The sequence below is a fragment of the Cibotium barometz genome, chromosome 44, assembly GCF_041138505.1.
Source record: "Cibotium barometz isolate CiBa-2024 chromosome 44, ASM4113850v1, whole genome shotgun sequence".
Lineage (NCBI taxonomy): Eukaryota > Viridiplantae > Streptophyta > Polypodiopsida > Cyatheales > Cibotiaceae > Cibotium > Cibotium barometz.
Genome location: NC_141089.1, coordinates 38,782,641 through 38,803,153, shown reverse-complemented (window position 1 = coordinate 38,803,153; position 20,513 = coordinate 38,782,641). Strand labels below are relative to the sequence as shown.

At 46.1% G+C, this 20,513-nt stretch overlaps 1 protein-coding gene across 4 annotated transcripts in view; it reads right to left on the bottom strand.

The window, feature by feature from the left end:
- Positions 1-20,513, bottom strand: part of LOC147613264 (uncharacterized) — a 229,187-nt gene that overhangs the window by 156,962 nt on the left and 51,712 nt on the right. For all 4 annotated transcript variants that reach the window (XM_086782544.1, XM_086782543.1, XM_086782546.1 and 1 more), the window contains 2 exons: positions 2,505-2,636; positions 2,203-2,298 (listed from right to left, as the gene is read on the bottom strand). In XM_086782544.1, the coding sequence (XP_086638670.1) occupies positions 2,203-2,298; positions 2,505-2,636 (228 nt within the window). The remainder of the gene's footprint in view (positions 1-2,202; positions 2,299-2,504; positions 2,637-20,513) is intronic.

The window sequence follows — 20,513 nt, the reverse complement described above, 5'->3', positions numbered from 1 at the left end:
CTTGGCCAGAGTATCTCATGCCAAGAGTATGCATTCAGTGGAAGCAGTTTAGATGTTTTAAAGTTAACATGTAATTCTGCGGCGGCCAAGCCAACAAGAGACAATGCATCCGTAAGTGCTTTCACATCAGCCTGGCTATTTTCAGGAAAAAAGGAGGAGTCATTGGCATATGCTTGTGCGAGAAATTGTGAGCCACCACAGATTGCTAGGCCATGGAGATCACCATATGCAACGAGCTTGTCCATATACAAGAGCATAGGATGGGTAGCAATTGGATATAACAGTGATTTAAGTGTTGGGTAATTCAGGATTGGAAACAGATCCTCTCACACTTGCATTGGTCTAGCGGGAATGCCGACACTTCAAACTCTTGTTTTGGAAAGTATACATTGGCGCAAAGCCTTTGAGGAACCAGTGGCATTATTGGAACCTCGAAAGGATTATTTTCTATCCACCAAAGGTATTCGATATGTACAAGATGTTATAGATGCCAATGGTCAGGTTCTCAGCTTTCCTCAAGCAAATCGTCAATATGATTTGGGCATGCATCACAGACCAATATGGCAAGAGATTCTGCAAATAGGCCACTCTAAACAACCTGTTCCGCTGCTTAATACACGGAGCATGCTGATGGATTGGAAATTAGATAGACAAATGCTTGGTTATAGGCCTATCTCATTTAATCAGTTGATTGCAGCCAAAGCATATAAGCTGATTATTCCTCCCCCATGAATTGTTGAGTATGCTGATCAGCTTTGGCCAATATAAAAGCCATTGCGTTGTGGAAAACATGCCTTAATAGAATTTGGAAAAATAAAATCCCTTTGAAACAGAGTCTTGCTTGGTTGGGGTGCTTCCTGTAAGTATACTATTAACCAAGAGACACATTTCGTACAGTAAGTTTGAAAGATGCAACAGAAAATAAGAGTGCGTACTGGAGAAAACTTCTACAAGTTAAACAACACTAGGCTAGAAGAAGCAAGGTCTGCACTTTTCTGCCAAAACGTCAATCTTCCTACATCCCATCACAAATGCCTGCGAAAGTGTGAATGACGTCTGCCAAAAATGAATGAGGCATTCTCATTAGGACACACAATGTCACGTATATGTCTTGCCTTTCAAATATGTTATGCTGGGTATAAGTCCAATCTATTACCCCCTCACAGTGAGGCTAACCAGCAAGGTTATGGGAAGGTCAAACCAGAACACAGGTCTTGAACTCTCCACATGATATAGGGTGTAACCTTTGCAACAACCAAGGCTATACTACACAACTCTACAAAAATTGCTACGTGGTCTCTACATTAAGGTTGCAATAAGGGCAAATAGGTGAAGCACCAGCAGTAGGCTTATAACTGATGTCCAATGATTGCACGGACACCAACATGTCCAAGAAGACAAACCAAGGAATTCATGTTTCTGTGTCATCTAGTGTACCAAAGATCGAGCAAAACAGTCCTCTTTAGTCTACTGGGTTTCTGAGCCCTAATGACAGGTCCACCATCTTGGGTAGATTCGTTTCTTTCCCTCGAAAAGAATACTTCTACTAGTAAAGAAAAAAAATTCATCTGAGAAAAAAGATAGAAGGTGCTCTAAACCACCACAGAGGGCATGGGTGAGGTCTATACTGATAGATCGGACAGACTGTGCCCCAGGAGTTGTTGACCCTCGATGGTCTCGGGGCATCAAGCCCACCAAATCTGCCATGTGGCAACTGTTGATCACCTTTCAGTGGAATCCCAGAGGCTTGGAGGTAGCCCACAGTGCCTTGGGTGCTTGGCTAGCCACCATGACAGTCATCGACCACCCAGAGGAATCGGGAATTTGCAAATCCTGTACCATCCTCCCAGTGGTGGGGAGCTGGACCCACCTCCATCACCAGGGATGCAATCTGTGTCAGGCAAAATAAGGTCTCTCCTTATTTTCAATGAGTTTACTGAAAAAATGGAATGATGGTTGTCATTTTTTCATGTCATTTTTTGTTTCCAAATCCATTATCTTGGACTCCACTCTCATTGTAACAAAAATATCCCCTCATATAGCCTTCGCCTCCAAATGCACCAAAGGGTTCTTAGTCTTGACAATGCACGATTATGGTATCAAAACAAATTTTATCCAAGCCGTCAACAGCTATGAATGCCTCCTCGCCTGGACAAAAAATCAGATTCTTGAATGCTTGTAACCTCACATGAAGAAACTCACCTCTGAAGCAACCATCTCTGCCAGATGCATAGTCCTTACATCAGCAGCAACCTCATCCAGAAATGAAACTGATTCTGTCTCGCAGAACTTGACCATCTGAGGGCAAAAAATGTCAGCCATAGATGTGCACCAAGAAGCCCACCATGGTCAATAAGCATACTGGAGCAATATGTAAGAACTGTTCGGATGGTTATGTGCACTAAGAGCATGGAAAGTCCTGAACAAATATGGAACTTCTGCTACTCTTCCTTTTCTTTATGCATACATACCTAACCCAATTGAGAAAAAAAGTCATGACCTACCAATGATAGCACCTTTGATTTGAGTCGAGCAATTAAAGAGACCAGGTACTTTGACTCTGCGAGTAAAAATGGAACGTGTAGTTTCAACACAGCCAACACCAGATGCAGAACTCCACCGTTCCTGCAAAGCTCCTGCAAGAAAGACAACCCAACAGGAAAAATAAAGTTAGTTTACATAGAACTTTTGAGCTTTCACAATCAAAGGGAGTATACAAAACCATTTATATATATACAGATTTATTGGATACTTGCAAGCAAGGCAGTTAGAAACATAAGGTATTGTACATATTGTACACGAAAGGAACAAATAGGGAAAGTAGTGCATGAGATAAGGTACATATATACATATACATTCATACATGCATGCACCCACATGCATACACACACAAAAACACATATAATGTGTGTATATCTTTTTGACTCTCCGAGTTATCATCTTAGTGATGATCTTATAAATAAAAAGCATAAGAGTAATCGGACACCAATCCGAAAGATTCTGACAGAGCTGCTTCTTTCACACTAATCTCACTAGTTCATTCCAGGATGATGGCATAACACCCTCCTACCATGGATTGATTGATCATAAGTAATAATGGATCCTCAAGCAAGTCCCAGAATTGCAAAAATAATTCCACAGTCAACCCATCCCATTCACGAGATTTCCATTTGCCTAAAGCCTTGACTGCATTGTGTCCATAGACGCAATTAGGGTTTCTAGTTCAAAGGCTTCCTGCACATCCATTATTTCTATGACATTCTAAAGTAGTTTTGTGCAAGCATGTGTCATAGCGGGGGCTTCAGCACAAGGCGATGCAAAAACTTGCTGAAAGTGATTCACACATTCCTGCTCAAGTCGCAATACATTTTGTGTCCACTCTCCATTGTCCTTTTGCACTCATGAGATGCATTGTTTTTGTCCAGCTACATGTAAGCGTTTAAACTCAACCATATAGGAGCACGATCAAAGAGTTGGAAAGAGTTGTCCACCCACATTCTACATGTAAAAGGATCAATCTGAGCAGCAAATACCATCTATCAAGCCTTGCCCTCTAAGTTGTATAACCATTATGATGAAAGGTATACCCCTTCTTATCAAGGCACGTGGCCCACCAAATGTCAAGTGCATCCATGTGACTTATTGCATTTCGCCAAGCAACTCTTTCAGCTGCAATCAAGTGTGAATTGCCACGAGTACTATCATCTCTCGACAGAGATCTATTGAAATCCCCACATTTGAGAGCATTCATCAAGAAGGGTAATGCTGCAATTGTGACCACATTCTAGCTCTTTCTGCAGAAACTATGGAGGCATAAACATATGCAAACTCATAAGTCTCACCATTGAGCATACACTACACAATGAGAAATCTAACTTCGGATCATTGTAAGTAACTAAAAGCTACAATTCTTGTCAGGCTGACTTTTGGTGTTTGGGTAGTGACTTTAACATGATTGAGGCAGCAGCAGCCAGACTTGGAGGTAGCACGGCCACAGTTTCAGAAGCAGAGTACTCAACCTGGGAGGAGATGATTCTTGCAGTCAGGGGACAATACCCTTGGCATCTTCCAGAGTTTGGGCGTAGACCTGGGAGCCGTTGCTTCTCGAGATCGGATAGGAGGAGCACCGGCCCCAACCTCTCTAGACTTGACAGGTTTTATGTTGATGAGTGGACTTGCAGTCGAGGGGGTATGATTGGTATTTTGGCACGTACTTCCTTTTCCAATCCCACCCCGGTTATTTTGTCCTTAGAGCACCCTTGGAGGCACGACAAACATGTGAACTCGAGGATTCCGGACAGCCTCATTCAGGACCCCGAGATATGCAACAGGATAGAGCAAATATGGGTGGGACTGGATTTTCTTTCAATCTTTGTTGCATGCACATTGGATTAGGGCTTGGGGAAAATCAGCAGTTTCTTGCAGGAGGCAGCCCAAAGCTGATTAGAGAGTTTCCAGGAGCAAGAGAGGAGTTTGAGGACTTTACAGCAGCTTCAAGAGAGGTCCCCGGATAGCCAGTGGATCGAGAGTAAGCTTTCCACCACTTGCACGGAGATTAGATCCACAGAGGAGAGGAACGTGGAGTACAAGTATCATGCAAGCGCCTCTTTCTCGACTCAGGCACGAGACAGAGTCATAGGGGATTTCTTTGTGATAGCTCGACCCCACAAGGGGAGAGATAGTATTCGCAGGTTGCGTGGCCAAGATGGAGCTATTGTTTCAGATCGCCCCTGCCCCCGCCCCGCCCCCAGGTGAGAGCCATCACCACAGACCTTTTTCGATCCCTCCTCACTGGTGCCCCAACTTCTTCACAGGTGGTGGATGCACGCAAGAGGGTCTGCCGGCATACGAGGGAGGTGGTTTTCCCTTCTCTTCGAACATTCTTATTGACACCATTTACTGCTGAGGAATTGGCGGAGGCATTGACAGCCCTTCCCAAGGGCAAATGCCCGGTGTAAACTGGCCTCGGTCTTCAGACAAAACCAAAGCGCGGTGCAAACAACAAACTTGCACACAAAACACTTCAACACCTAGAAAAGGAAAACAAACAGGGAGAGCTAGAGTGCTCCTGCAAACAGTACACGAACATCGATTGGGCCCAAAACACAGTGGAGCCCCTTGCGGTATTTCTTTAATTGATTATAAGAGCTTTGATTACAATAAGGCTGGAAAATCAGATCACAGTAGAACTCCTAAAGCCTGCAACAAAGACTTTGCATCATGGCTTCTTGTCCACTCGGCATCCACAAACAAGTCCAGCTATTGTTCACATCAAAAGAATCCCACACATTGAGTCATGCTTACTGAAGTTTTCTCCCACAATCAGGGTTGCCACAACCATCCATAGCCTCTCACCCTATGAACAGCATCACACGCTGACACATCTAGTGCTCTTGCATCACAACATAGACTCCAAACTGTTTCCCAAAATTGAACTCGCATCACAGCACAGCATACCATCCAGTCGACACACCTGCCAACCCTCTCTGCCTTCCAAGGGTACTATCCATCTCAGCCATGGATTCCTAAACCCCTGTCCAATCAGCAACAAGGTTGTACCAAACATGTGTCGATCCCTATATCCACTACCTGCATGTGACCTATCTCCTGAAGAAACCAAAAACACATGTTTCCTCCAGAAACCTACGACCTGTTTCCGCAGGAAATCCTTAGGCCTGTTTCCCCTTGAAACACTTGTCCTGTTTCCACAGAACCATACACAGCACCATTCAAAGACAGTACCAACAACAGCATACATCCAGTGACCTGTTTCTTCATGAAACATCTGGAAACATAGATATGCCCACAACTACGAGTCCCTCTGTTCCTTTCAAGAAGGAAGAAAACAATCTTCTCTATGAACATGCACCCATGCGAGCTTGCATCACTTCCATGCAAAGAAACACATCCAAGTGACCCGGAACTTGCAGTCAACCGAAACAGCCCATAAACAGTCTCAAATCAGCCCTCTGGTCCTCTTGCAATTCTGCCCGCCCCTCTTCCGAACGAAAGAGAGAAATGAAATGAAATGAAATGTTATATTAACGTCTTCAAAAGGCCAAAGTGACCGATGACCAACGCAATGCCCTGTTCAGGCCCACCTCCTGCCGTACTGCACCTCTTGCAGCTGCCGACCACGAGAGAGGGAGAGCACCATCCAGCCTTGCGCTTCTTGCCCCTGCAGTCCTGCGTTTTTCTGCAGCCCACGCCAGTCGCCAGCCGGTTGCAAAGAGGGAGAGAGAGAGTGCTGCACAACCCTGCTTCTCAGTTCAGCCCACGTGCAGTCCAACCCACGATTGTCCTCAAAGAGAGCGAAAAAGCACACACACGTGAAGCTGCAGCTCGACTCCCTCCGAAAGAAGCATAGGCCCCAATAATAGCACAAGGGCCACGATTATCCCCGAAAAGGGGTTCTTTTATTTTTAAGACTTTTAAACCTTTGTCCCCTCCAAACCCCTTTGTCCCCACGGGTTATGAGAAAGGACTTTAATCACTTGGCCCCAAACTGGTGCCATTCACACTGTCCACCATGTCCCCGTGCACACTTGCATACTGTTGAGAAAAACACAGGGTCGTAACACACCCCCCTCTTGAAAAATGGCAAGCGTCCTCGATTGCACTCAATGGCACAGTAAGGCATCCAATGAGCAAAGACGCTCCATATGACAAAAGCAATGGCCCTCAAGTGCATCTGGGTGATGAAACAATCATCCTGTACAATATGGCCACACCGTCACGTCAAAGTGACAAACAACTCTTTCTTGTTCCTTCAGAACTTGCAGCAAAAGTCTAAAACCAAGTGGAAACACGTAACCTGTGTTAACCAAAAACAAAACTATGCGTCATTCCACATATGACACACATATGCATTCGCAAACAATATGCTCCTCAAGATGCTCTACCTTCTCTAAAATAAGAGTCTAAGGACTGCTCACAAGTCTTACGCCCATGGGCATCCCGCAGGACCCACGACTGGTGATACATTATGAGCATATGAAAGCACTCAATGCATCCAATGAATACATCCACTAAGTACTTTCCACATATGTCCCTCTTGATGCTTTACCCACTCTACTCATGGCCATCCCACAAGAGCCACACCCAGTGGTGCATCCATGAACATAATAAAGTACTTGATGTATCATACCAACATACATGCCTCACACGACACAATCCGGAGTATCCCAATGTATTCTCAAGGGTACCAAGATCCAATGGCACAGAATACAATAATATTGCAGAAAGTGTATGCATACATGCACAAATAGAGTTCAATCCATATATCCATGAACCAAACCAACTCTAGGACCATTCGCAAGACTTACGCCCTCCATAGAGTCTTGAAGTGTTAGCTTAGGTTGCCGCAGGCTTTGAGCTCAACCAAACCATGCCATTCCAAAGGAGACCAACTCCACAAATAGCATCATCTCAATATCCAATTAACCAACGATGTGGTCAAGAACAGCTAGAACAATATGACAAAGATCAGCATCCCAATCTTCCTCAGTCATACATTAGTTCCAAAGGCAAAAACCATCTCTGTTAACCATAGGTGTAGACAGAGTTATCCATAGTTGCAGTTATAGTTCATGGTGCGGCCGACTGTGAACCATACCCAACTTTACCATCTCATGTGACTAGTACACAATATCATAGTAGTCCCATAAGCAGATGTAATGTCAGCTATCAGTACCTTCGGGTGAATACAAAGATGTCACCAAGCGACTCCTAGATGACAACTGAGCCTGTGAGCGGAGGTGCTACCCCCCTCTTAAGCATCAGGCAATGCTCCAGACCCCAGCTCTGCTGAACAAGGTGGTTCCAAACGTAGTGAACGATACATTTAGTACTCTTGGAAAACATGCTAAAAAGATTCCAAACGTAGTAAACGTTGTCCCCTATATATATATATATATATATATATATATATATATATATATATATATATACAAAATTTATAGTTCACTTATAAAATTTTGAAATATGAAGTTTGAAGATTCATTAATGAACATTAAAGCACTTACTAATAATATACAACCTTTAGTTTCAATTTTGCAAGAGGGAGAGAGAAATGAAATGAAATGAAATGTTATATTAACGTCTTCAAAAGGCCAAAGAGAGAGAGAGACTTGAGCGTGTGCGGGAGTGGGAGTGGGAGATAGCGAGAGAGAGAGAGAGAGAGAGAGAGAGACTTGAGCGCCGCATAGAGACGCCCGCAGGAGAAGACTTGAGGGCCGCACAGAGACTACCACACGCACGTAAGGAAAAGCGAAAAAAAAATGACATTGACTTGCATCCATTTTTTAAACCTATAAAATCAAAAGTGCACGTTCACTACGTTTCCAAGCGTTAGTGAATGTTCCAAACATTTGGAACGTCTGGATTACATCCAAGCGTAGTTTGGATGCAACTATGTGCTAAACCTGAATGAGCCGTAGCAAGAGTCGGCTCTAGCTCAAAGGCATCAAGATAAAGCTGTAATACCTGCAATGAATCTGCTAAGTGACCCTCCTCCATCCACTTCGCATCCATCGGTGAATAGTTCTTGAACTTCACAAGATAGCGCAAGAAACTTTACCTCGTACCTTTCTTTCCTTGTGTGCCAATATCTGCTCAAGAATAAGAACCTCATCAAGTTCCTCTGCTTCCGGTTGAGCCTCACATGATACATGCTCAAGCACCCAAAACCTGCTTGCACTCCACCCAAATGGTAAGCACAAGTCCCCGATGAAGCATAGTAGATCACCACTGCTAAACATAGAAAGAACCAAACATGTGTCAATCCCTGTATCCACTACCTGCATGTGACCTATCTCCTTGAGAAACCAAAAACACATGTTTCCTCCAGAAACCTACAACCTGTTTCCGCATGAAACCCTTAGGCTTGTTTCCCCTTGAAACACTTGTCCTGTTTCCACACAGAACCATACACAGCACCATTCAAAGACAGTGCCAACAATGGCATACATCTAGTGACCTGTTTCCTCATGAAACATCTAGAAACATAGATATGCCCAAAACTGCGGGTCCCTATGTTCCTTTCAAGAAGGAAGAAAACAATCTGCTCTATGAACATGCAACCATGCGAGCTTGCATCACTTCCATGCCAAGAAACACATCCAAGTGACCCTGAACTTGCAGCCAACCGAAACAACGCATAAACAGTCTCAAATCAGCCCTCTGGTCCTCTTGCAGTTCTGCCTGCCCCTCTTCCGAACGAAAGAGAGACAGAAATGAAATGAAATGAAATGTTATATTAACATCTTCAAAAGGCCAAAGTGACCTATGAGACCAAAACGCAGTTCAGCCCTGCCTCCCTGCTGACCAGCCCGTCGGCCTGTTGCAAAGAGGGAGAAAGCGCAGTGCCCTGTTCAGTCCCACCTCCTGCCGTACTGCACCTCTTGAAGTTCCCAACCACGAGAGAGGGAGAGCACCATCCAGCCTTGCGCTTCTTGCCCCTGCAGTCCTGCATTTTTCTGCAGCCCACGCCAGTCGCCAGCCTGTTGCAAAGAGGGAGAGAGAGAGAGTGCTGCACAGCCCTGCTTCTCAGTTCAGCCCACGTGCAATCCAACCCACGATTGCCCTCAAAGAAAGCGAAAAAGCGCACACACCTGAAGCTGCAGCTCGACTCCCTCCAAAATAAGCATAGGCCCTAATAATAGCATAAGGACCACGATTATCCCCTAAAAGGGGTTCTTTTATTTTTAAGGCTTTTAAACCTTTGTCCCCTCCAAACCCCTTTGTCCTCATGGGTTATGAGAAAGGACTTTAATCACTTGGCCCCAAACTGGTGCCATTCAAACTGTCCACCATGTCCCCGTGCACACTTGCATATTGTCGCGAAAAACACAGGTTCGTAACACCCGGGGGCGGACAGCCTTCCCCATGAGCTTTCTAGAGGGCACTATGAGCCGAGGGGGATTCCCCATGGAGTGGATTCGTGGAGTCTCAGGACTTTACTCAACCTCACACAGCCAGGTTCTCATTCAGGGAGCCCGTGGCGAGAGAATCCCCCTCTCCCGCTCGGTTCGACAGGGCTGTCCTTTGGCACCTTACCTTTTCCTTCTCGTCGCCGAGGCCGTGAGTAGTTTTCTCTCCGCCCAGGAGACCGGGCTTCAAGGATTGCGTCTTCCACTCCGCATGCAGGAGGAGCTGCTAGTCTCAGAGTTTGCAAATGGCACAGTAGCTTTCCTTGCAGGAGATGTCGGGAATCTACAGAGCTTTGCAGAGGCGACCGAGATTTTCTGCCGCGCATCAAGAGCACAGATAAATTGGCACAAGTTGTGTGGTTTTTGGGTAGGCTCAGCATCTGCCCGACTTGACGACCAGTTGAGGATTTCTAGTGGATCCCCAGGGGCACTCCAATTCGATATCTCGGTTGCCAGGTTGGCATTGATATCTCTCCCGAGCAGCACCTCGCCCCACTGCTTCTAAGTATTCGGAAGAAGCTTCTATATTGGAGCTCGGCGAGGCTCTCCCTAGCAGGCAGGGTGGTCGTGGCGAACCACGTACTTCTTGCCGCCATGTGGTACATCACTTCATGCTGGGCCTTTTCAAGGGCATGTATTGGCTAGGTACAATGATTGATCCGGAATTTCTTATGGGCCGAAACTGATGGGAGACCAGCCAGGCCCACGGAGAGTGATTATTCAGTCACGTCACAGGGGAGGGGGGGGGGGGGGATGGGGGGCGCTAGGCCTCATTAACCCGGCTATTCAGAGCCGCGCCCTACTTGGCAAGCTGATTGTTAGAGGCCTCCTTCCTGGTGGTAAGCCCTGGAAGGAATTCCTATTGGCCCGGATTTCAGCCCGCCCTCTGAGTCTTGGGAGCCCTTGGCCGTAGAGTACCAGATGGATCTTCACAGAGATGAGAGCCCGTGGTTTTAGCCTGGTTTTTGAGGACAGATTTGCAGCCAGTTTACTTCATGCTTGGAAGCACCTTAGGCCCGCCCTCAGACAAATAGCTCCAGTTGCCTCAGAGGAGCGGCTGCGACAGCCTTTGGTCTGGAACCCCCTAACCCGGTTACCTAGTGGCCACATGCTAGGGGCCCAACCGCATGTTTATTTGGGGTGCCTTGAGCATGGGACCACCCAGGTCTCTTGAAGATTGGATCTCCCACAGGCAGTTACCCTCGGGAGGTGCAAAAGAGAGGCTTGACAGGGATCTAGGGTAGAGATAGGCCCAGCATCAACATTGACTCAGCTATCCCTCAGGAGTGACCGTTTCCCCCAGACCCGACCCCCTCAGTGTGGGTAGGCATGTTTACCCGACACGATATCCTAGTGGCGGTCCACAAGGCAAATGAGGACAGTGGTCAACTCACTTTTTCTATTGGATCCCATGGCAGACTAGAGAGATCTTAGTTTCCTTTGGAGGATTTTAGTGGCTGCACATTGCAGAGGGTGAGGGTGATTGGTTTTTAGGCACGGGAATGGCACATGGATCCAGCACCGGCCAAGGTGGCCGGGGAGAGATTATAGCGGCTATGCATCTAGGAGTGCCGACCTCTCACGCGCCTTCAATGGGACCCGGGAGAGTGGACTTGGCATGATCCAACGGATCGGGAGGAGACTCTGGATGCCCCCTTCTTTGTATATACTACACGGCTAGGCTGCAAGATCCAAATGCCTGAGATAGATGGCACACTGGCAGTCTCAGTAGGACATTGGCAGTCTTAGGGCCTCAAACAGCATTTCCTTCCCAATTTCTGGAAGAGACTATGGGACAGCTTTCGGCCTAGAAAGATCACCCTCTTTCTTTAGCACTCGGTTCTTGGCTGGCACTTGGAGGTCGGCTAGTAGATTGCCCGTGGTGCAGCCACCCCCAGGAGTCTCAGAGACGTTGCCTTTGGGATTGCCCGAAGGCTCAGCAGATTTAGCAGCGGATTCTCTGCATCTTCGCTATGGACAGGTCATCGACCCAGATCATTACATGGGGCAATGTCGCTTGGGCCACAGAGGCTGGAATGGTCAGGGCTTATGAGGAGGATGGGGGAGGGTTGGGCCTTCAGGTCTCTCACCATCATATTGCAACGGCACCAATCACAGCCCCACCTACACGTGACTGGCAACTAGGCTCATGCCAGGGATGGGGATTTGCAATAGTATAGCAGCCTGACACATCTGGCGTGTTAGATGCAGGGAGGCCATCGAGGATACCCACACTCCGCCGGCTAAGACCATCAAGAGCATATGCCTTGATATCATTCACACCCTCCGTGGTTTGCGGGGAAAGTTACAGGGAGGTTCTAACCGCATGCGGAAGCGGCGGGAAGCTTTCTTGAGGCTTTGGAGGCCTAGCCCTTTCCTCACAGATAGAGGCGGTGACCCCATTTGGCATTACAGACCACCTATGTGGTTGTTCCCCCATTTGACTCTATTCAATGCTTTCCTCTTACACTGAGATTCTCGGGCCCACCCCACACTATTGGTCAATGCTGGAGGCCATTGGGTCAGCTTCTGGGCTGGTCCTACAGGTGCCCGTTATCCCTGCCTTGCCAACCTCTACCGCCCCAGGCACAAGATTGCTATGCTTCAGAGGGAACAAGAGAAGAACCCACAGTCACAGACCTATTGTCTACAGCTAGAGCAGAGCTGCAGATGAACATTGATAAGCGAGCTGAGTTCCCGTTTCATATGCTAACGACGCCTTTTGGGCAGAGATGGGTGGCAGATGCAGCAAACACTTCTTCTCAACACATGCACCTATCCATCGTAGGGAACGTGTGAGATGCGTGTAGAGTTGACTCACAAGGAGAGATTCAGGCTAAGCCAGATAAGGTGAAGAGTATTGCATCAGATTTTTATCGACTATTAAGGCCCCCTCTCTGCAGAGAAATGATGCACAACACAAAGTTTGGGAGCGCATGCCAAAACTTATCACAGATGGCATGTGTTTCTTAGTGTATGCCCCCTTCTCGAAGGATGAGTTGAGACATGCATTGCAAGCTCTTTCAAAAGGAAAATGCCTAGGGGATGATGGTCTCTCCCCATCCTTCTTTACACAGTTTTGGGGCCACATTGGGGATGAGATCATTGTTGCTTTACGGACGGTATGCCATACATAGGTACGATGCCCCCTCTTTCTCACAGAGGGTCTTATCCACCTTATCCCAAAAGGTGAGCAAACATCAAAAAGTGGATCTGCAAATAAAATCTTAGCTAAAGCATTGTGTATGAGGTTATAGTCAGTTCTTTAAAGGATTATTCATGACACACAAAATGGGTTCCTCCAAGGAAGGAGTATATTTGATAACATCTTCTCATTTTGGGAGGCTGTAGAGTGGGCTAAATCTCGCCAACAACCCCTTGCCATCCTTTTGGTGGACTTGGAAAAGCATATAGCAGGGTGGATTAGGACTTCTTGGAAGGCATGATGGCACATATGGGGTTTTCCCTAGACTGAATCAAAGGGGTTTTGTGCCTGTATAGGGAGGCCCGTAGCACAGTTTTGGTGTACGAGGATATGGTGAGCACTTTCATATTTTCCCCTCGATGAGGCAAGGATGCCACCTAGCTCCATTATTGTACCTCATAGTAGCAGAGGCTATGAGCAGGTTCATTCGAGCTAACACTGGAGTCTCTCCCCTCAAATTACCTCTACGCACATAAGAAGAGTTATTGGACTTGGAGCTAGATGATACCACGATGTTTCTTAAGGCCTTGCATGCATGTCTCTATATCTTCCAGGACAGCCTTGGAGATGTTTTGTTTGGTAGCAGGAGCCACCATTAATTAGCACAAGTCAGCACGATTTTGGATCAGTGATTCTCTACAAGTAAATTGGGATTTGGATGTGGGGTTCACTTGGATTGAGAGAGGATGCAATGCCAGATAGCTTGGCTGCTAGGTTGGCATTGACATCTCCCTAACGCAACGGTTTCTGCATGTGCTCATGAGCATTAAAACAAAACGTCGGCATTAGAGTAGCAAGAAGATTGATCTAGCATCTACAGCCTTGGTGATTAGCCAAGGGTTGTTGGCCATTGCTTGGTTTATCACTTCTCGTTGGGTTCTTCAAAGGGGACGCATTGTTACGTCACCTCATTTGGAATTATCTTTGGTCAAAATTAGATGGCACACTACACACCACGGCTAGGGTTTCTTGGGAAACCATCATCTTACCCAAGCAAGAGGGGGGGGTTGAGCATCATAGACTACCCAAGGGTGCAATGTAAGGCGTTGCTTTGTAAGATGATTGTCAGAGGATTTCTTTCTAGCAATGAGCCATGGAAGAACTTTCTCACAGAGCAAGTTACGAGATGTACTCCGATTAGGGGAGGTGACAAGATATACAGCCCACGCTTTTATCTTTTCAGAAGCAGAGCATCACCCACCATCCTCCCCTTTGGTTAGATCCTTTCTTTCGGCTTCGGATTGCATGAGGACGTCCTTGATTCACATACCTCTGTGGATGGCTGGGGAGGCTAACAGATAGCCCATTATGTGGAATGACTTGATCTTGGATGAGTATGGTAGACCTCTTGGGGCAGCTATGCATATTCAGTGGGCTGGCTGGGAGACTCACTTTCCCACAGTGTTGGGTTGGAAGAGGCTTAAAGGCCTCATTGAGGATGAGAGAGGGGTGCTTACACACCATCTAAGGGGCACTAGTCAAAGGATTGTGCAGATTGACACTCCCATACCCAACCACTAGATCACAGGGACCTTCTTGGAAGGGCTTCATCGCTCATGGTTTGGAGTTTTCTCAGGTGTACCTCTACAGGTTACGGGCCTCCCAATGCCCGGGGAGGATGACACACCGGTCTCTTTCTCTCCATAGGATGGATGGTATTTAGAGAGATGTGATGTGCATGATATCACTAAGGGCCAAGTGTTGCATTTTGTGAGAGTTGTTGGCATAGCAGGGAAGTGAGTGGGAGTGGAGGGATGCTACCAACCCAATGAAAAGAATGCCCCTGTTTAGTTATATTGTGCGGAATGCTAGACATCTAGTCTTGGGACACATTCAAAGAGTCCCTACTCTTAGACCTCATTGGGAGGCTTATGGTATCAAAACTCACATTCATAGGAATTTTTGGAGGAGGTTCTAGCACTCTTTACAGGACACGGATATCTTCTTTTCTCTACTTGTTCATGGTGTCTGTCAGGCCTCCACGCAAGGCAACCTAGCTCTGTGGAAAACTACTTTCATGCAAAAACGTTAGAGAGAAGAAGATGAACTAAAGAATAGCAAAAATAAACCTAGCTTGGCATACTATGTTTAACCACCCAACCTTTATGTATACCAGTGACCTCAGGCATGCAGTGTGTACCCTACCGGCCCCACACACAACTCACACGCCCCCCCTGTCCCCGCCGGTATCCCCATGCTACGCATCAATGGGTCTTTGGCCTACAACCGTCACCTACGAACATTACGCGTTCACACTTATTATTATAAGCAATGATGTGCAATAGTATGCCACCATTGGTTTACCCACACATTACTAGCGTGTAAATCCTGCTTATATCAGTGTACGTGTCCCACGTCTTGCCACATGTAAGGGTCGTAACATTCTTTCCCTCTTTTAGGAATCATCGTCCTCGATGAAAAACTGAGGGTAACGCTTATGAAACTGAAACTCCGTTTCCCAAGTTGCATCTGTCAAGGGATGTCCTTTCCATTTTACAAGGAACTCCCAAAGAGTACAATTTCGCAATCATCTTTCTCTTCGTTCCATGATGTTCCTAATCAAGTTCCTACAAAGCAATCATACCTTCAACTAAATTATCACCATCGTGAAGATAACGCTGCAATCGACTCACATGAAATGTTGGATAGACACGACAGTCTTGTAGTGAGTCTAACTTATAAGCCACATCTCCGTCTTGTTTCAAAATCGTCCATGGCCCACAATATCTAGGCGACAACTTAGTAGATTTACCCGCACAAAGCATTCAATCTTCCGAGGAATAAGTAGAAACAATTTCTACAAAAATACTTCAACGTATCATGATCCGTGTGTACCTTAAACTCAGCTCCATACAAGTAATGCCACCTTGAGTGCATGTATAATTGCATACAATTTAAGCTCATGTGTGGGCCACTTGCGTTGCAAACTACGGAGTTTCTTACTTTCAGAAGCCACAGGTCAGCCTTCTTGAACCAACACAGCTCCTATGGCAATGCTCCTAGCATTTATCTCAACGACATAAGATACCGACGGATCCACGATATTCAACACAGGTGCAATTGCAACCGCCTGCTTTAATTTATCAAAACTTTGCTATTGAATGTCGGTCCAGACATAAACAACGGTAACTTGTAACAAGTCAGTCAATGGCGCTGCTATTTCAGAATGGAAAATACCATCTTTCTTCTTAACTAGCAAAACCAAAGAAGTAAACGGTCAAAAACTGGAGCGAATGAGTCCTTTTGCTAGGTACTCCTCAATCACCTTTGACACCTCATTCTCCTCGACCAAACTCATCCGGTACGGAGATCTATTGACAACAGTTGCACCGACCACAAGCTCTATTCGATGCTCCACATTTCAGATATTCTAAGCATTTGTGTAGCAGTAATTAATGCAGTCTTGGGTAGATCTCGCTCACCTTTAATGTGATATGTCCTCCCCTCATGCATAAATTGATAGACATGCGTTGCGAAGTTGATGAGAGGCTTCTTCTGTGCATGCCATTCTTTCCCTAGCACAACATCAAAACGTGCTAGTCGAGTAATATTAAAGTTGAGCTCCTCAAAGTAGGATTGAATGGTGAGACTAAGGCCTACAACCTGTTGATCCCAAACCTCTGTTCCTTTGCCATCTGCTAGCTCAACTGTGTACTGATATGACGATGGTTGAGTTTTAAGTTTTAACTTTAACTTCTTCATAAGTTGAGAACTAACCACATTATGACTAGAGCCCGTATCGAAGAGTACCTTCACTGGTTTCCCTTCAAACAAACCCTTCAAAACAATAAGTTCTATAACCGAAAACTGGTAACCGCAACTAGCCTCTGAAGATAAGATTGTATATGCAGCTGTGGGTACCCATTTCTCAAATGACACTGAGAGTATCCTAGTAGAATGTTGGGGTGTCTGTTCTGGAGTATCATCCAATAAATCTTCCTCGAGATCATCCCCGTGATCTAAATCTATAGGCACAATGGCCATATTTGCAGCTATGTGCCGCTGCTTAAATGGGCAATCACCCTTTTGATGCTTACCCGTACAAGCATGGCATAAACCTTCATTTTTAGCTTTCTCAAACTGCTCGGGAGTGAGAGATCATTCTTCATTGACACCTTTCTCTTAACTCCTACAAGAGCCTTTGTAGGCGAATGTACACTAGACATAGATGTCTTTTTCTTTTGCCCACTAGTGTACCACGAAGCTTCATAAGTAGGTCGCATAAAATGAGACTTGGAAACTTGACCCGCTGCCTGACTTTGAGCCTTTCGACCATCTTCATAAATTAAAGCCATTTCTATAGCTTTGGATAAGGTTTGACACTTCTCATAGCGCACTAATGGTCGAAGTTTATCATTTAACCCCAAGGCGAATTTATGAACCTATAAGAATTCTGATAAAATTTGGGAAATTTTCATAAGCACCTCTCGATACTTGTCAGCATACTCCTGAGCTGTAAGATTCTTTTGAGAGATAAAAAACGAAGTATCAAGGGCTCTACTCTGCTCATCTGGTGGCACAAAATTCTGAATAAACATATCCTTAAATTCCTCCCAAGTATTCGGGATTGCCTTGTCCTTTTCAATTTTCCTCCACCAACGATGAGCCACATACTGTAAATTATATGCAGTGTGCTGGATTCTAAGGTGCTCATCTGTGATATCACATAAAGTAAAGCATTGCTCACACTTAGAAAGAGCCAAGAAGCACCACGTATGAACCTCCTCTTGGAACCTTTGAGTAAAAACCTTAGAGCTTGAAACAAAAAATTCTACTAAGCTTTTCCATAAATGAAACGTGGGATTTTTTTTTTTCTTGCTACTGGACAAGCGACTACGGCGATGGCAGCTAGTTGACGGAGACAGCTTGTAGTGTGCGTTGCACAGCGTGATGAAGAGAGGCAAAGGCTTGTCTTGTGTGAAGTAACACAAAGACCACACCAAGGTATGGTTTAGCCACCACACCTTACAGGTGTTGCCCAACAGCAACGACAGCAACAAATGGACGCCAATGTCGACAACGGCAACAATGACGGAACACCAGCTCGACAGAAATCTGACGTCAACGGTCAGAAACGGCAACAACGAAAAAAGAAACAAACGGATGACTACAGTAGCGATGAAACTCTTGATCTCCATGCTTCAAACTTGTTGCGAGCCCCCCATAGCCAAGAACAAATCCCTAAGCTCTGATACCAAATGTCACGCCTCCATGCAAGGCAGCCTAGCTCTATGAAAAACTAGCTTCATGCAAAAACGTAAGAGAAGAAGATGAACTCAAGAATAGGAAAAATAAACCTAGCTTGTCATACCATGTTTAACCACCCAACCTTTATATATACCAGTGACCCCAGGCGTCCATTGTGTACCTTACCGGCCACACACCATACTCACGCGTCCCTTGTGTCCCCGCTGGTATCCCATGCTGCACATCACTGGGTCCTTGACCTACAACCGTCACCCACGAACATTACCCATTCACGCTTATTGTTATAAGCGATGATGTGCAATGGTATGCCGCCATTGGTTTACCGACACAACGCCCACGTGTCCCACGCAGCACTAGCGTCTAAATCACACATATCACTATGTATGCGTCCCACGTGTTGCCACGTATGTAAGGGTCGTAACAGTCTCGACACCAACCAGTGGAGATCTCGTCGGTGTTAGCATGGCATGCCCGAGATATGCGGGAGCTTCAGAGATAGTTTACCATTGCTTATGGGAGTGCAAAGAAGCACAGAGGATTTGGACTGCGATGTTGCATCTCCTTGGAAGGATGAGGAGGATATCTTTCAGTGCTATCATTTGGTTCACACAATTGGGCCTACACCTCAGTATGAGTGGAACCACAAGGATCATTTGGTCGCCACAATCGGGCCTACACCTCAGTATGAGCAGAACGACAGGGATGCTTAGATTTCTTTTGGTACTATCATTTGGTTGACACAATCGGGCCTACACCTCGGTATGAGCAGAACAACAAGGATCTAGTAATTATGGTCAATTCGGGAGTTTCAGCAGGAACCCTTGGAGTCGACAATGCGTCCCACCTGGGCCCTGCACAAAGGTTGGACAATGCAATGAAGATTATTGCTAGCATTGCAGCCTAGTGTAAGCCCAGCCGGACGTGCAGTGACAAACTCAACCATGTGTCCAAGAGATAAAGATATAGAGAGAGAGGGGAGAGATAGAAGGGAATAGGGATCTTGCACAGTACACCACATGAGCGGGGAACAGGCCCCGCCCCCTTTCAGGAATTTATTCAGGAACAATCCACAGGCACGCTGGCCAAGATCAATATAATCAATGAATACAAAACAAACAGATATGCCGATGTACAATATCCAAGTCGATGTTGATGTCGAGACACGACATATCTGATACCGAGCACACCACGCGGATGACCCACAAGTATCTCTCACCACGCTACTACCAAATCTAATATCCAAATCCAAATCCAATGAATCCAAATCCAAATCCATATCCAAGTCCAAGTCCAAGTCCAAAACCAAGTTATATGTCTAAGTCCCATGTTCAAGTTCCATGTTTCATACCCAAACTTCATGCCCAAGCTATATATCCAAGTTCCATGTGTAAGTTCGTGCTTCATGCCCAAGCTATATATCGAAGTTCCATGTGTAAGTTCGTGCTTCATGCCCAAGCTATATATCCAAGTTCCATGTGTAAGTTCCATGCTTCATGCCCAAGCTATATACCCAAGTTCCATGTTCATGTCTAAGCTTCATGCCCAAGTTCAAGCTTCCAAAGCTGGGCGGCGACCGAGCGGAGCTGAGCGGCGGCTCCAACTCTGGAGTGGCTGAGCTGGGCGACAGCCGGGCTAGGCTGAGGGGTGGCTGCTCTGGGGTGGCTGAGCTAGGCGGCGGCCAAGCTAAGCTGAGCGGCGGCAGCTCTAGAGTGGCTGAGCTGAGCGGCCGCCGTGCTGAGCTGAGCGGCAACGGCGGCGGCGGCAAGTGGATGAAGATGAGGGTCTCCTTGCTCTCCACAAGCTTGATGCCTAAAACAAGAGGGCTCTAGCTTCTTTTATACTTCGGGAGGCCCTTGCGTTTTGCATCATGCTTTTGCTTTGCCTTTTATGCTTTGCTTTTGCTCTTTTTACTTTTATTAATAAAATATTACTCAACTTTTGGCACTTTGCTTTTCTGGCTTTAAGGCCTTGCTTTTTGGCCTTACAACTACTTTTTGAGAAAGCACCTTGTAGCTTTTTGGTCCAGCACAGTCTCCTCTTTCCAATGGTGCCCTTGGCTCACGGTCAACCCTATTTGACTTTTTTGCTTTTTCTTGCTTTTTGACCAAGAATGGTGCTTTTTCTTAATCAAACCTTATGGACCCTATCCCAATGTCTTCTTCCACCTTTCT